At 41.5% G+C, this 17,726-nt stretch overlaps 1 protein-coding gene across 3 annotated transcripts in view; it reads right to left on the reverse strand.

Annotated features, from left to right (window-relative positions):
- Positions 1 to 3,442: 3,442 nt before the first annotated feature.
- The window catches only part of PEX7 (peroxisomal biogenesis factor 7), an 84,626-nt gene continuing 70,342 nt past the window's right edge, over positions 3,443 to 17,726 (reverse strand). For 2 of the 3 annotated variants that reach the window (XM_029057938.2, XM_029057940.2), the window contains 2 exons: positions 16,244 to 16,343; positions 3,443 to 3,930 (listed from right to left, as the gene is read on the reverse strand). In XM_029057938.2, coding sequence (XP_028913771.1) covers positions 3,862 to 3,930; positions 16,244 to 16,343 — 169 coding nt within the window. In that variant the 3' untranslated portion in view covers positions 3,443 to 3,861. Of the gene's footprint in view, positions 3,931 to 12,098; positions 12,177 to 16,243; positions 16,344 to 17,726 lie in introns of those variants that run through there. The other variant, XM_029057939.2, reaches the window with a different exon arrangement.

The raw sequence follows: 17,726 nt of genomic DNA on the forward strand, positions 1-17,726 counted from the left end.
AACAAATACCACAATTATTATTACTGTTAGGTCTAGGACTAGACTTAGGGTCCACAGTAGTGTCATTACTATTAGTCGGCATGTAAGGCCATTCTAATGAAGGTGGTGAAGGCATCTCACCTTGTGACAATCTAAAACTTGAAAACATAAAATTATAAAAGCTTTCTAGTTTCAACTGTAAGACTCTATAAAAAGGTTAAAAAAAATCACAGTTAACTTCTTTTCCAGCTGGTCGAAAGTACAAATTCAGCATGTTCTTTAAAAATGACAAAGTTAGGCATATAGAAGGAAAGAAGACGGTAGATCAAGAAGCAATAGAATCCAATTTTCAGATGTAAATGTAGCAAGAATCTTTTATGTGAAAACATCAGATTGAAGCAAAGAAGTTAAGATACTGTGCCTCAACCTGGTGAATGTAATTTTGAATTCTAGTAGAATTCAAAGGAAAAAAAATGAAGTGTATTCCATGATACATAATGAACCCATGAAAACACTGTGCATAATCTAGAGAGAGTGCTCTGGTTCCAATGCTGTAGCCTATTTCATGGCTCAGGGCCTTTCAGAAGACTGCATGCAGCGAAACTTAGATTGGTGGGGATTTTTTGGCATATGCATTAGGGATAAAGTTGCAGGCTTGGTTATTAGTTACAGTTAATAAGTCATGAAAATTAACAGTCACAGAAAAGAAGCAACATGGCCTAGTGGAAAGACCACAGGCCTCGAAGTCTGTGGACCTGGGTTCTCATCCTGCTTTGCCAATTGCTTTCTGTGTGACTTTGGGCAAGTCACTTAACTTCTTGTGCCTCAGTTTCGTCAACTGTAAAATGGGGATTAAATACGTGTTCTCCCTCTTACTTAGACTATGAGTCCCATGCGGACAAGGTCCAACCTAATTAATTGTACCTACCCCAGCGCTTAGAAGAGTGTTTGACACATACTTAACACATAACAAATACAATAAAAAGCCCAAAACAATAACAGAAACCCCTACTGAGGTAGGAATACACAACCAATGTAGAAAGCAAAAAACAATCAGAGCCCAGCTATTTTCCAGACACCCTCATTCTCCTTCACTTCCAATCAGGGCTTGGCCGAGGGTTCGGAAGGTCTCCTTTTTGGGGGCCATAATTTTCCTTTGAGATTTTGGCTGCAAGCCAGTCCCATTTGGGCTGCTGGGGTACATGTGTGTGTGTGTGGGGGGGGGGGCATAGGATACGAGGAGGCCTCCTCAGCCGCTTCACAACCTGCTCTGGTCCATGCACAATCAATCAATCGATCAATGGTATTTACTGAACACTTACTTTACTGAACACTTACTGTGTGCAGAGCACTCTACTGGAGCCAGGAGGAGGAAGCTAAAGCCAGCATACAGGTTGAGACAGCTCTGGATCCTGTCCCCAAAGAGAAGAGATTAAATAAGCACTTGAGTGCCCTCCAGGCACAGATAATAGGAGTGCTTTGGAGAGGCCTGCAGAGGCCTATTAGAGTTCTTATTAATATGAATAATGATCATCATCATTGTGTTATTTAAGTGTTTACTATGTGCCAGGCACTGTACAAAGCACTGGGGTGGACACAAGCAAATCGGAACACAGTCCCTGTCCCACGTGGGGCTCACAGTCTCGATCCCCATTTTAAAGATGAGGTAGCTGAGGCACAGAGACGTGAAGTGACCTGTCCCAGGTCACAAAGCAGACAACTGGAGGAGCCGGGATTAGAACCCATGATCTTCTGATTCCCAGGCCCATGCTCTATCCACTATGCAATGTTACTTCTCAGCAGCGTTCTGCTGCCTGATAGGTCTTTCCCATCATCTACTCTCATGGGCCCCAGGTGTGTCTTGTCCACGATGTATGATTATCAGAATGATTTGGATTTGTTTTCTTCAAATTTTCTTGTGCGTTTTACTGCTGTAGATTCTCCACAAGATCCAGTCATCTCAGCAATCACTTTTCTTGGTCATTGCCCTTGGGAAATTTGTATTTAATTAACTTGAAGGTGGAGAGCCTTAGAATTCAGGCTACACCTAAGAAGCACCGACTGAGCAATTGGATGTGCTATTCACGTCAGGATTAGAAAGGTCAAAAATCAAAAGGCAGGGGTCACGTCTCCTTACTCTGATGTATTCATCCAAGAGGCCAATGAGTGATCAATAAATACCACTGATTGATTCTCTTTCTGGGCATCCACTCCCAGGGCATTTATCGAAAGGGGAATTTGGCTTGAGTGCAGAACTGGTTTTACAGGCAAAATGGGGGGTTGGAACGGCTGCTACTTCCAAGTAGCTAGCAGTAAGGAAAGAAAAAAAAATCCAACATCCAATTTGTTGGCTCACTCACCCAACTGGCTCCTTGTCGGGCAAAATGGGCTACTGTCACTGTGGCCAATTGGTAATGACTTGAGAGCCCCATATCGAAAAGATGAGGGGTCAAGGGTGGGAGGAAAGTTCACAAATACTGGATAGAGCAACAAAAGTTCAAGATTACTTTGATTAATCAAGAAGGTGATCGATAAGTTTGCATGCCCTTTCAAGGCAGCACTGAATTAAGTGTAACCTCAATCCAAATCCCATGTGTGTATGTTCGTGTGCATATTTTCAGCGAGTAAAAGCCTACAGATGAAGGGGCCAGTTTACGGAACTTAAACTTTCTCAGTGCCAGCAAGGTGAAGTAACTTGTTATGGGCAGGCAATGTGTCTCCTTATTATACTGTACTCTCCCAAGCGCTTAGTGCAGTGCTCTGCATACAAGAAGCACTCAGTAAATATGATTGACTGACAAGAGAAAAGCTTGAACAGTCTAAGCGTCTACAAATCTTAATGCACAGAGCAGTGATATTGGTTAGTTATGCACTTGTGCTTGGGGTTTTGACCCATCCTTGGAAGCCAAAGAGGGACCCTGCAGTGGAGACTGAGGGAAGGAGAGTGAAGGTCTCTGCCACGTTCTCCCTACCCAGCTTTCATCGACTCCTCACCCCTCCCTGCAGATTCCCATTCCTGGCTGTCACTCCAGCTTGGAAGGGAAACCAAAGATGATGAACCAAGTTTCATTCTGGGGCATCGTGAGATAATGATGGACAGGCCTCCATCTCCAGGCTCTGGTTGAGAACTTGCACCCAGATATAGTGGTTCGGTCTTGTGTGGCACCCCTCCCATTCTCCCCCACCCCTTAGACTGTAAGCTCGTTGTGGGCAGGGAATGTGTCTATTGTATCGCACTCTCCCAAGACCTGAGTACAGTGCCCTGCACACACTAAGTGCTCAATAAATACGGTTGGAGGAATGAATTCTTTCTTCTCTGCTACCTGTGTTCCCGTTGGGTCACAGAGTGCAGTGAATGAGCAGGTGGGCGGTGGTGCTGCACACTGCAAAGTGCACACAGACAGATTTTTTTTTTAATGTGCAGGACATCATGTAACAATAAATGAAAGGTCAAGAGAAGCAATTAATTCCAAAGTCTGACATTTACCGTTCTTCATCATCATCATTATTTCTATTTTACCAGAAAAATAATGCAAGAATTACAGGAAAAAAATAAAAACCCACTATCAATTCAACTCAGTGCCCTTCAGTTGATAGAACCACATTTTACCTTCCTGCAGAGTGAACACGTTACCAGAATTTTCAAAAATACATCAAAATTCTATTTATTCGTTCAGATAAGGAAAATACGTTAACATACCTCGATCAAACAACCCATCGTGTTCAAATAAGATTGAAAATTCACCTCCTAACTTCAAAAGGATTGTTAATTATTTAAAATCAGAGCAGCTGGTAAAAGCCACATTATCGATATTAGGTTACACACTGACAGCTCCTAAGCACTTCCTCAACCCGTCCCCTGGCCTCTCGTCACACAGCAGTCTAAAGAGGAACACTCAGGCAAGAAGGCGTGTAGATCTTCACGGTTTCATCCCAGGCACAGTCAGCCACCTAGAAGGCAAAGTGCTGGAGTTATTGGAAACCCCAAACTAGGCAGCTAAATTAAAGCACCCATAATGGCTATCGAAAACATTAATCGTTGAGGCTTCTTGGGTATTAAGTGTTTTTCTGATATTTAAATTCCAGAGATCTAATCGACCTTAAAATAAACCGAGGGTAGCCTCTCATGACGCCAAATCAATTGCTGCAAAGTTGTAATATTTCCTTCACTGAAGGGGAATAACCACAGATCATCGAAGAGAAACAGTGTGGCCTCCTAGGTAGAGCACGGGCCTGGTAATCAGAAGGTCCTGGGTTCTAATCCTGTTCTGCCACTTGTCTGCTGGGTGACCTTGGGCAAGTCACTGAACTTCTCTGTGCCTTAGTTACCTCATCTGTAAAATGGGGATTAAGATTGTGAGCCCCATGTGGGACTAAGACTGTCCAACCCAATTTGCTTATATCTAGTCCAGTGCTTGGTAGAGTGCCTGGCACACAGTAAGTGCTCAACAAATATCATAAAAAATCAAAACACACAATTTGACTATTAAGGACTTCAGGGCTCTCCATCAACTTGCCCCATTTTGCCTACCTGCGCTCTTCACCTGCTACGAGAAGCAGCGTGGCTCAGTGGAAAGAGCATGGGCTTTGGAGTCAGGGCTCATGAGTTTGAATCCCAGCTCTGCCACTTGTCGGCTGTGTGACTGTGGGCAAGTCACTTAACTTCTCTGTGCCTCAGTTCCCTCATCTGTAAAATGGGGATTAAGACTGTGAGCCCCACGTGGGACAACCTGATTCCCCTATGTCTACCCCAGCGCTTAGAACAGTGCTCGGCACATAGTAAGCGCTTAACAAATACCAACATTATTTATTATTTATTATTACTCCCCAAATCTCTTTTTCACTCCTCTCAAGATACCCTACTAATGTTATCTTGCTCTCAACTCTCTGGGTTAGCTCCTCATTCATTCATTCATTCATTCATTCAATAGTATTTACTGAGTGCTTACTATGTGCAGAGCACTGTACTAAGCACTTGGAATGTACAATTCGGCAACAGAGACAGTCCCTGCCCACTGACAGGCTTACAGTCTAATCAGGGGAGACAGACGGACAAAAACAAGACAACTTAATCGCGATAGAATCAAGGGGATGTATACCTCATTAAAATAAATAGGGTAACAAAAATATATACAAATGAGCACAGTGCTGTGGGGAGGGGAAGGGAGAGGGGGAGGAGCAGAGGGAAAGGGGGGAAAGAGGGCTTAGCTGAGGGGAGGTGAAGGGGAGCAGAGAGGGAGCAGAGGGAAAAGGGGAAGCTCAGCCTGGGAAGGCCTCTTGGAGGAGGTGAGCTCTCAGTAGGGCTTTGAAGAAGGGAAGAGAGTTAGTTTGGCAGCGGTGAAGAGGGAGGGCATTCCAGGCCAGAGGTAGGACGTGGGCCAGGGGTCGACGGCGGGATAGGTGTGAACGGGGTATGGTGAGGAGGTGAGCGGCAGAGGAGCGGAGCGTGCGGGGTGGGCAGTAGAAAGAGAGAAGGGAGGTGAGGTAGGAGGGGGCAAGGTGATGGAGAGCCTTGAAGCCCAGAGTGAGAAGTTTTTGTTTCATGCAGAGGTTGATAGGCAACCACTGGAGGATTTTAAGGAGGGGAGTGACATGTCCAGAGCATTGCCGCAGGAAGATAATCCGGGCATCGGAATGAAGAATAGACTGGAGCGGGGAGAGACAGGAGGAAGGGAGATCAGAGAGAAGGCTTACACAGTAATCCAGTCTCTTCACTCACACTGTTCTCTCCGCTTGGAATTCCCTCTCTTCATAAGTCTAACAGACCAAAATTCTCTCTTCACCCACCACCCTCCCAAAATCCCATCTCCTCCCACAAACCTTCTGTGATTAGTTCCCAAAACACTAGACCTTAAAAACCAGTTGGCCATTTCTAGACCCTAACTAATAACTACTTACACCACCCTCAGCAATACATGTATATATGAAACGACATGTACTAGTAAAAAAAGCATGGGGCTGGGAGTCAAAGGACCTGAGTTCTAAACCTGGCTCCACCCCTTGCCTGCTGTGTGAACTTGGGTAAGTCACTTAACTTCTTTAGGCCTCAGTTTCCACATCTGCAAAATGGGGATTCAATACCTGTTCTCCCTGCTTCTTAGAATGTGAGTCCCATGTGAGACCTGATTATCTTATATCTACCCCATCACTTAATACAGTGCTTGGCATATAGTAAGTGCTTAATAAATACCATAGTTATTATTATTATTATTATAACTAATCCCTCATTTTCTCTTTTCCCACTCCCTTCTGGGTTACCCTGATTGGCTCCATCTATTCACCCCTCCCTCGGGCCCAGAGCACTTATGTACCTACCTGGAATTTATATTAATGTCTGTCTCTCCCGTTAGACTGCAAGCTCACTGTGGGCAGGAAATGTGTGTACCAACTACTGTGTTGTACTCTCCCAAGCACTTAGTACAATGCTTGGTACACAGAAAGCACTCAATAAATACGACTGATTGATTAATTAAAGTAGCAGCTCCACAGCTCAACCTCTTCCAGACCATCCTGAAAATGCCAACACATGCCTTGGGAATTTGTTCTCCATTTTGGCCCCATTGCTTTGGCAAGGAGTGGTCGGAGTTCATGTAACTGGATTACAGTTACATTCAATAACGCTCACACTACTCTATCTGAACCAGAAACACAAGGCACTTCACCTTTCTCAGCTTTTCACTCTGGCTTTAGTTGCGATTGAATGTTTCTGCTTACTTATCTACCAAACCCATCCTCTTCCTGAAACACAACTTCTCTTAGTACAGTGCTTGGCACATAATTACTCTTAATGAACACCACAACTAACCCTTGCCCAGTGTTACGTACAACCTAAACCAGCATTTAAAGTTTAAAAACAGAGCCGGCAATTAAAAATACAACCACCAACATTCTAGATTGTACTTCCTGCCTGAGTCCTAAATTATAAAATTTCCAATGATCTGCTAATTTTAATTTTGATTGCACCATATTCTGTGATACTTGAACTTCCTATTTTTTAAGCAGGTGCGTGAAATCCACTGTTCATTCCCAGATACCTTAGCCTCAATAGGAGGCAAAATGTGACAGAAAGGCTTGAAAATTTCATAAGGGAACTTCAAGCTGTGATTAATCTAATCGCTTCCCAGTCACTGCCTCTATTCCAAGAACCACTTAATGTAATCATAATAAAACAAACAGGGGCCTTACAAGAAGGCAAACTGACTAGGACTTTTAGGTAATTAGAGGAACGCTTTTTCCTATCCTGTGATATGCCCCAGCCATCAACATCTCTTATCTGGTAACATCCTTCCTTTTCCTGAACCTTTGCCAGTTGGTTGGACCAATTATTTTTGACGTATTTTCCAGATAGAGAAACTGAGGCTGATTTTACATAAGTTTAAGGGCTCCCAACAACTTAATGGTGACAGAATTCAAATCCCAGAATTACAGTTCAGTTCCCTCTCTACTAGGCATCCTTATACCAGCGCACACAATGAAATTTTTAAGACCCCTGAAACTTAGGGGAAGCAGCGTGGCTCAGTGAAAACAGCTCGGGCTTGAGAGTCAGAGGTCATGGGTTCGAATCCCAGCTCTGCCACTTGGCAGCTGTGTGGCCGAGGGTAAGTCATTTAACTTCTCTATGCCTCAGTGACCTCATCTGTAAAATGGGGATTAAGACTGTGAGCCTCACATGGGACAACCTGATTATCTTGTATCTCCCCCAGCGCTTAGAACAGTGTTCTGCACATAGTAAGTGCTTAACAAATACCAACATTATTATTATTATTCCTAGGAGAAATGGAATATAACTCTCAGTCTATAATTTCAACGACAAAAGATATTCAAGCTAGGGGGTGGGAGAGAGAGGAAATTAGAAACCCCTATTTCATATTACTGTAAATGAATTCTCTAAAAACTTTCAAAACTGACAAAACTCAGTACAACTTACAAAAGTCTCCCAAAGATGGAAACTCTCCTCTGATGGGAAAGGAGAAGGAAAAGATAATATTTTTACTGCTCTTAGAGTCTAATTTTCTTCCATGTACTTCTTCCCAGACCTCAGAACAGTGCTTTGCACGGAGTAGGCACTTAGTAAATACTATTACTACTACTAAAAGTGGGATTAATAATTGTGGTATTTATTAAGAGCTTATTATATGCCAAACACTCTACAAAGTACTGGGGTAGATACAAAATAATCAGGTCCCACATGGGACTCACAGCCTAAGTAGAAGGGAGAACAGGGTTTGAATCCTCATTCTGCAGATGAGGGAACTGAGGCACAGACAATTTAAGTGACTTTCCCAAGGTCACATAGCAGGTACACAGTGGAGCTGGGATTAGAACCCAGGTCTTCTGATTCCCAGGCCTATAATCTTTCCAATAGAACATGCTTCTTACTCCTCCTCCTCCTACTTCTTAGTGCACTGAAAAATGCTTTTACTTGGTTTACATTTTCCACCTTTATTTAAGCTAGAGATCCCGTGCTCGAGGCTTTCCATTCAAGGATATGAACTCACTTTATGAAAAGGTTAATCCGTAAGAGACATCTCATCATGGTAGGAAATGTGTCAACCGATTCTGTTATGTTGTGCTCTCTCAACTGCTTAGTACCATGCTCTGCAAACAGTAAGCGCTCAGTAAACGTGACTGATTGACTTGCTTCTCCAGAAGCTTTTATCTAGGACCCAATAACACTATACAGACCTTTTCATGCAAACTCTAAATATACTTCATCCTCCTAATTTAGAAAATAACCACGATCAACCTGGGGGAAGGGGAGGACAAGCATGATGCTTTGACAGTTACCCTACCTCTCAAATAGATAATAGGGGCTTGAAAACCTAATACTTCTACCTAAGCATTTAGATCACTTTTTTGTGATGGGTGTTACTCAGAAGTTATTTTCAAGGATAGACTACAGGCCACATTCAGCACTTAGGACAGTGCTCCAGTGCTTTGAACAGTGTTTGGCACATAATAAGCGCCTAACAAATACCATCATTATTATAATAATTCAAGACTTGTACACATACCAAAAATCCCCCAATTATTTATTTGCCAGTGAATGCAATGCTCAAATAAGGGAAAGAGCATAAAACAATGTAATTATTTTTTCCCTATTGAATGTGGGGCATTTTATGTGCAGAATGCATTTTACAAGATGTCCTGGACAAAGGATGTTCTAAGTTGTGCTTTACACAACACTGAAGTAGTAGATAAAGTGAAGGCAGAGGTGAATTGCCCTGTATTTTTACTGTAGTCTCAGTGCCTCAATTCTGATATGCTAGGAAGTTAGTGAGCTTTACTGTTCTTACCTAAATCACTGCAGGCTTTCCGTTAGCAAACTGTGCCTCACAAATTCCCCCAAAATGCATCTTGTAATTGCACTGTCATTCTTTTATGTGAAATTAATATATTCCCTAAAAGGAATGAGCTTCCTTTTATGTTTTTGTAGTGTTTATCATAGTATTTGCCCATGCCCTAGATTATGAGGTCATTTACCTCAAGGGATTTAATATGGATAGATCCTTCTAGACTGTAAGCTCCTTGTGGGCAGGGAATGTGTCTTTTTATTGTTTTATTGTATTCTCCCAAGTGCTTAGTACAGTGCTCTGCACACAGTAACTCAATAAATGCGATTGGCTGACTGTTAATTTATCACAGACTTAACTGATTTTGTTCTCTGGCAGAGCCTCCATGTTTCTCCTAATCCACTATGCAATTTCCTTTGCCCTTTGGAAGCTTGCTCAATATACTGTAATTATCCAGATGACATAAGTGGGGTGGGGGGAGGGTGGAGAAAGAAGAGTGGACAAGAGAAGAAAGAGAAAGAAAAAAGAAAGGGAATAAACAGCAGAAAGAAGGGAAATAGGAGAAAAAAGGTAAAAGGAAGACTGGAGATTGATAAAATGGGGAGAAGGAAGGTGAAGGGGAATAGAAGGGACAAAGGTAGAGAGATGAGAGAAAGAGAAGGGAAAGCAGAGAGAGATAAGAAACAAGGATAAGAGGAGAGAAAGTAATGCAAAGAGGATGAAGGAAAAAGAGAGGGAGGAAGAGAAGAAGGCAGGCCAAGAAGGGGGTGGAAGGGAGTGCGTAGTGAGTGAGAAAAAAGAAATCACTGTAAAGGATTTGGTTTTCTGGTATCTAAAATTTGAGTCACTACTATTTTGCATTTGTGTAACAATTAAACAGTGATACTCATTTCATTTCTTCCGGGACAATATGCAATTCATTGCTTTCTTTATTGGCCCTTTTAAATTCTACTGTTAAATCAATCAAAGGTATCTATTGAGCATTTACTGTGTCCCCAACACTGTTCTAACTGCTTGAAAGAGTGCAAATAAAAAGTACAACTTGACCCATATTTTTCAAATGATTACAGGTCTGACCCAATTTAGATACTCAGAGTCTTTCCAAACAACAGGATTTTCATTAACTGGGGAACATGAGATAAAACTTATTGGTAAAAAGAATATATAAGGGAGGAGGACATAAAAGATGAGGGGGTAGGGAAAAGTGCTTTGTTTTTTCTTTTAAGATATTTGAACAACAAAAAAGTTATATGAATTTATAGCAATAGGGAAGAGGACCAGAAAAGAATACAGCCTGAGGCCACCACACTCTAGGACTTCTGGTGCATGGTTCATCTCATCTCGAAAGCTAGGATGTGGCAGATGTAAAATATCAGTTGGTTGAAAGAGACAGGCTTGTGGTTGGGGTCAAAATCAGAGCTGGAGCTGAAAAGGCCCCCAAAGACAGCACTGAAAGAATGGCTGAAATTTTTCAGAAATCTTATATTTACAATTCAAACTGAGAAATTTCCATTATTCCGCTCTTTCATCTTAACTTCCTTTGATGAGCCCGCAACGTGGCATGGCTTAGTGGAAAGAGGCCGGGCTTGGGAGTCAGAGGACGTGGGTTCTAATCCTGGCTCCGCCACTTGACTTCTGGGTGATCTTGGGCAAGACACTTAACTTCTCTGGACCTCAGTTACCTCATCTTTAAAATGGGGATTAAGACTGTGAGCCCCATGTGGGACACCCTGATTACCTTGTCTCTACCCTAGTGCTTAGAACAGTGCTTGGCACTTAACTTAACAAATACCATTATTATTATTATTGTTGTTATTATTATCTAGATTCTGGGAGTTCCTCCTGGAGGGAAAAAGGCAGGAGAAATGGGGAAGTAGAAGGACTGGGTGGATATTCTCAAGGGAAATAAGTAAGAGCTGGAGAAGGAGGGACTGGAGACATTATAAAAGTTTTTTAAAAATATTCCCTAATTACGGGACAAAGAGGGAGGGAGAAGTATGAGTACTAAAATGTAAACTGGATCCATCAAATTTAAATGCCAAAGGGAAATAAAGGTTTGGGGATCACTGTTCTTTGGTGTCCTTTGAACAGTAAATGTAATAAATTACAGAAATACACTGAAAATCAAAACAAATCCAAAGCCCAGAGCAGAAACAATATCTTACTACGGTCTCCCATTACAGCGTGAGCCAGATAATTGGCATTTCACTCATTCAATTGTATTTATTCAGTGCTTACTGTGTGCCGAGCACTGTACTAAGCGTTTGGAAAGCACAATTTGGCAACAGTTGGAGACAATCCCTATCCAACAGTGGGCTCACAGTCTAGAAGGGGGAAACAGACAACAAAACAAGTAGACAGGCACTGACAGATACTGTGATATCAACCACTTCTACTGGCAGAATGGCCAGATTCCTGGAGCCAAAGGGTATCCACATCCAGTAAGCAGTTGGCTCATACCAGCTCTCCAAGTGCCATAAGGTTCCCCTCTGGCCTTCCCTTGGACATGCTGCCATTTCTGGACTTCTTCCAATCACAAATCTCAGAGTTTGCCCCATCAGTAAAATTAGCATCTGAATATAGGTGCCTCAAAGACCAGGGCCCCCTGTTACTCTGGCTCCCAGCAGCAAATCCCTAGAGATCGCTGGAAAACCCGGGCCCACGATTCAAAGCAATGACGACTGGGTAAAGAGATCCTAAGGCAGGGAAAGGAATTCTTAACCACATGAGTTAAATGAACTTTTCCAGGCATCTCAGGGTTCAATGTAGCTAAGGACTCTAAGTGCCAAGCACAGTGAAGCTTACTTTCTAAGCAGCTGAAGTTAAATATTCAGAAGCAAAATGCCATTGAAAAGATTCAGTTCATTTCATTAAACATCTCTTGGTGTGAAAAATTGACAGAATCTGAAAGGAAAAAAAAAACCTCATCTGAAAGACATCTCTCTTTATATTGAAATTGTCATCCATTTACCAAATCAGTCTTTTCTTTTCTACTTCAAACATAACAAAGTAACATGAATTTCCTAATCAGAAATTGAGAACCCCAAATTAAATATTAGGTCTTAAGTTACTAAAAAACAATGAAATGGTGTCTATTTAAATGAAAAGAATAATAATAATGATGGTATTTGTTAAGCGCTTACTATGTGGCAGAACCACGATTAGAACCTGTTACTTTCTGGCCCATGCTCTATCCACTACACTATGTTACTTCTAAACAGAATGGCTTTACCTCATAATCTGGAGAAGCATTTGTTTGTTTTTCCTCTGACAATTATACAGACTTTAGTATGTGAGTCATCTTTAGATTCAAAACATTTAAAACATTCCCTTTGAGTTTAATTTTTAATATACTGCAATGTCTAATGATATTCACACAGTCTATGCTTTACAGTGGCTAGCTACTCATCATCATTGTGCTGTTTAACGATATGGCATTATTTTTAATGATATAGCATATCATTAAAAAGCACTACAATTTCTGACGCTGAATTAAAGTCCACCCTTTAAGATTCAGCTGTAAAGAAATGGAAGGAATTTGTTTAAATTCTAATTTTTACTCTCAAAGGAGACAAGAAGAGAAAATTCACACATTCTTATAAATGAGAGCAGTGGACATCCCGGAGTGAATAAAGTGTACCTGACAAGGGGGAATTATAAAAGGAAGATTTTCAAATAAAATTTCAGACATTCATTTTTGGAGTTCCTGTGATGGGTTGCTTTAAGCATTTTTTTCTTCAGAGGCCTCAAAGACAGCCAAGCACAGAGGAACACTCTTAGGAACACTCTGGGAAAGATCAGAGCAGGTAGATCTGAACATTACAAAACACCCTCCAAAAACAAACCAGGCATGAACTCCCTGAGTCTTTTGAAAGAAGACCTCATTAGGCAAGGTAATTGCAAGTCTGAAAAAGGAAAAATTAACTTATCAATGCTCAATCAATCAATCAATCCATAATACTGATTAAGGGACCACCAGGTGTGAAGAACTGTACTAATCACTTGGGAGTTTATAATAGAATTGTTTGATATACTCCCTTCCTTAAGGGGTTTACAATCTAGAGAGGGAGGCAGACACTAAAACAAATTATAGATTGGAGGAAGTAATATGGTTTAAAAAATGCAAATAAGAGCTGAGGGCTAACATAACTGGAAAGTCATGATCTTGAGTAGGGACCTTGGACAGGTCAGAGGATTCTTCCTGATTTTTAAAAGACGTAACCTGGCAGCTGCTCATATCTGTCTACAGTAAAATGAATATGTAATTTAAAAAATGCCAAACATATCCCTCTGCCTCAAAGTAAAAGTAAATTTGATTATAATTTGGATTCAGGAAAAAGTCACTGGTCTTGGTCCTGGCTGACTGAAAATTTTAGTCAAGTAACTGTCTTCCAAAATACCTTCTATTTTTTTGGTGTTTGTTTAGCGATTACTATGTTCTAGGCACTGCACTAAATGGTGAGGTAGACGCAATGATAATGTTGGTATTTGTTAAACACTTACTATGTGCAGAGCACAGTTCTAAGCGCTGGGGTAGATACAGGGTAATCAGGTTGTCCCACATGAGGCTCACAGTCTTAATCCCCATTTTACAGATGAGGTCACTGAGGCACAGAGAAGTAAAGTGACTTGCCCAAAGTCACACAGCTGATGAGTGGCAGAGCTGGGATTTGAACCCAGACACAAGCTAATCAGATTGGACAGAGTCCATTTCCCACATGGGGCTCACAGTATTAATCCCCATTTTACAGGTGGGGTAACTGAGGCACAGAGAAGTGAAGTGATTTGTCCAAGGTCACACAGCACACAAGTGTTGGAGCTGGCATTAGAACCCAGGTCCTTGGTCTGTGGTGTCTGCCTAATCAACAGCTGCTTAGGTATGCTGGTAACTCTGTGCTATGTCAATCATCCTGCTACCCACATGTCTTGCCTAGTCACTGGAAACTGTCCTCAGGCTCCCTAGGATGGCAGCAGGGTGAAGGGAGACAGTCAGGCAGTCAATTGTGTTTACTGAGTGCTTACTGTGTGCAGAGACAGGGCATAGTCTGGAAAAGCCCCACATTATAACTGGTAAGTAAGAAGATTTGGTGAGATCGAAGTACCTGCAGTGCAATTATAGGTTTATAGCTCCACTGACATTACTCCTTTCTTATTCAAAACCCTGACACTTCAAGCTTTGGATTCATCTCAAAGGGCAGACTTGCCCTTTGCAGATTGGGGGTCGGGAGAAACATTGGCCTGAGCAAAGTCAGCCTTTATCCAAAGGAAATTATTGCCCAGTCAGGAGCACAAAAATAGTCCTGCAGGAAACTTAGTGGAAAACTAAGAGGTATTTCAGAGTTACAGCCAACTTCAAAGTAACAACGTAAATTTTTAAAAGTATCTTTTAATCTTTAAATAATAATTAGCACAATCTCTCTTTCTATTGAAGTCACTATATTTCCAATTTCCAAAAAGTGGGAATAAATACTTGTTACCTGCACGGATGATTACGGACTTTTAGTCAACCATTCATTCATTCCAAGTCCACTTTTAAGTAACTCCTTTTATTCATTCAATAATTCAAACATATTTATTGAGTGCTTTGCTTGGGACAGTATAATACAACAACAAGACACATTTCCTGCCCAGAACAACCACATTCCCTGCCCAGAACAAGCTTACAGCCTAGAGCTGGGGAGACAGACATCAATACAAATAAATTACTGATAAGTACCTAAGTGCTGTAGGGAAAGGGAAGAGCAAAGGGAGCAGGACAGGGTGATGCAGAAGGGAATGGGAGATGAGGAAAGCTAGGGTTCAGTTTGGGAGGGTCTCTTGGAGGAGATGTGCCTGCAGTAAGGCTTTGAAGGAGGGGAGAGAAATTGTCCTAGGAGGGCATAACAGGCCAAAGGGAGGATGTGGGTTAGGGGCTGGAAGTGAGATAGGCAAGATCAAGGCACAGTGAGGTTAGCACTAGACGAGCGAAATGTGCGGGCTGGGTTGTAGAAGGAGAGAAGTGAGGTGAGGTAGGAGGGGGCAAGGTGATGGAATGCTTTAAAGCCAGTGGTGAGGACTTTTTGTTTGATGAAGAGGTGGATGGGAAGCCACTGGAGGTTTTTGAGGAGCTGAGTGATGTGTCCTGAATGTTTATGTAGAAAATGATCCAGGCAGCAGATTGAAGTATGGACTGGAGTGGGGAGAGACAGGAGGCTGGGAAATCAGCAAGGAGGCTGATGCGGTAATCCAGGCAGGATAGGATGAGTGCCTGTATTAACTTGATAGCAGTTTGGATGGAGAAGATAGGGCGGATATTAGCGATGTTGTGAAGGTGGGACCGACAGGATTTGGTGATGGATTGAATATGTGGGTTGAATGAGAGAGAGGAGTCAAGGATAATGCCAAAGTTTTGGGCTTACGAGACAGGAAGGATAGCGGTGCCGTCTACAATCATGGGGAGGACAGGGTTTGAATGGGAAGATAAGGAGCTCTGTTTTGGAAATGTTAAGTTTGAGGTGATGGGAGGACATTCAAGTCATAATTGCACTTTCACTGGACTTGTCATGAGTTATACTTTCCAAGTGCTTAATACAGTGCTCTGCACACAGTCAGTCCTCAATAAATATGACTGAATGAAAGTAGAGATGTCTTGAAGGCAGGAAGAGATGAGAGGCTAGAGAGAGGGAGAGAGAGTGGGGCTGGCGATGTAGATTTGGGTATCATCCGCATAGAGGTGGTAGTTGAAGCCATGGGACTGAATGAATTCTCCAAGGGAGTGGGTGTAGATGGAAAATGGAAGGGGACCCAGAAATGAACCTTGAAGAACCCCCACAGTCCCTTAAGGTCTCCACCACAGTCCCTTTTATTTATTAGCCTCATGGAACTAAGTATCATATTTAGCTGATAGGTTCAGTTAGGCCTTCTGCTTGAGGCATGAAGGCTATTTATGACTGGTAATCACGATTTATAAAGTTACATATCCTAGTGTGTACCTGTTTTGGGTTGTCGAGACTTAAATCTAGCCCACATGTAAACTCTGTGTGATGTTCTACTGTTTCAAGTAGAGGATCAGGCTTGGAAAAGTCCCAAAATCTGTGAAAAGAAACACATAAAACAAATTAATACTCCTTAAAGGACCCTTTAAAAAATGATTATATTAAGTACATAGACATTTCTAATGTAGAAAATGCTGCTCCTCAACAAATACTTAACTTCAATAGTTTCTTTCCTGAAAAATCCTTTTTGGATCTATATAAATCAAATGTAAGGAAAAACATGCATTGTGCCCCACTAAATCAACAGAAAATATTGCTGGACAGAGAATTCTGAATCATCCTAATACAGTAAAGACTCTGCAAAGGCTGCAAGGGAAACAGATAACAGTGTAGGCAGAGAATGTTCTGATAGTCTCCTGAATAATGCAGTAGCATATTCTAAGGTGAGATTCTTTAACTGTTTTAGTTGTTGGTTGTTTATTTTTTTTTTGTGCCTTTAATCAAAGTGGGGGATTCTGGATAAGACATGAGCTCCCAAAGTTTTGGGAGGTGAACATTAGTACTATAAACACATAAATCGCTCAACATGGGTACAAAATTCTCAAATACATTTCTTTTTCCAGGAATTCAGTTTATTAAAAGAGCATCTGTTCTCTTTTAAAAAAACAGTGTAGTCCAGCAACTATCTTGTATATTATAATTTTCCACTCAATTCCAGCATAAATTAATCTATTCTGTCTTCTTCTTCAAAATCTGTTGAATTGTTTCCGACCCATAGCAACTCCATGGATATACCCTCTTCAGAATGTCCCACCTTCTGTCTAAAGTCATTCTGGTATGTGAATACAGGTTGTTTTCTTGGTAAATACATGGAAGTGGCTTTCCATTGCCACCTTCCATGCAGTACAAATCGGAGTCTCTGCCGTTGTCTTTGATCAACGTTTTGATCACTTGATCATCTGCCTTTTACTTTTTCCCACGCCACTACTGCCCAGCACAGGTGAATCGACTTTGTCTGAAGCTTCGGCTTAAATCTTTCCATTATAGATAGGCTTATATGGCACAGCTCTAAGCTTCATCAATGTACCCAAACTCTCCTGCCACAATAAGGTGTCGATTCATAGGAGAGAACCTATTTTGTACCAAGGATAAATATAAATGTATGCTACAGGATTCCTTAAAATTTCATTCTCAAGATGAACTCTAAATGTTCCTACTGTTGTCCTAACCATGATGCTTTCCATGATATATTATTTGTGCAAATGGAATAAAGTCAACTTTGCCTATGGCAAAAAAGGTAAGTTGTCCTTTCACCCAAAATATTCAAAAGAGCTATTAGTTGAAAAAATGGGTAGGTTTACCTTGGGTCTGATACACTGACATATTTTACATACTCTGCACCCTGACTCCCTTTTATGGGAAGGAATTAACTTCTGCTTATGGTGGCCAAATAAATACTTTATTTACAAATGGAAGATTA

This window comes from Ornithorhynchus anatinus, chromosome 2 (assembly GCF_004115215.2).
Source record: "Ornithorhynchus anatinus isolate Pmale09 chromosome 2, mOrnAna1.pri.v4, whole genome shotgun sequence".
Lineage (NCBI taxonomy): Eukaryota > Metazoa > Chordata > Mammalia > Monotremata > Ornithorhynchidae > Ornithorhynchus > Ornithorhynchus anatinus.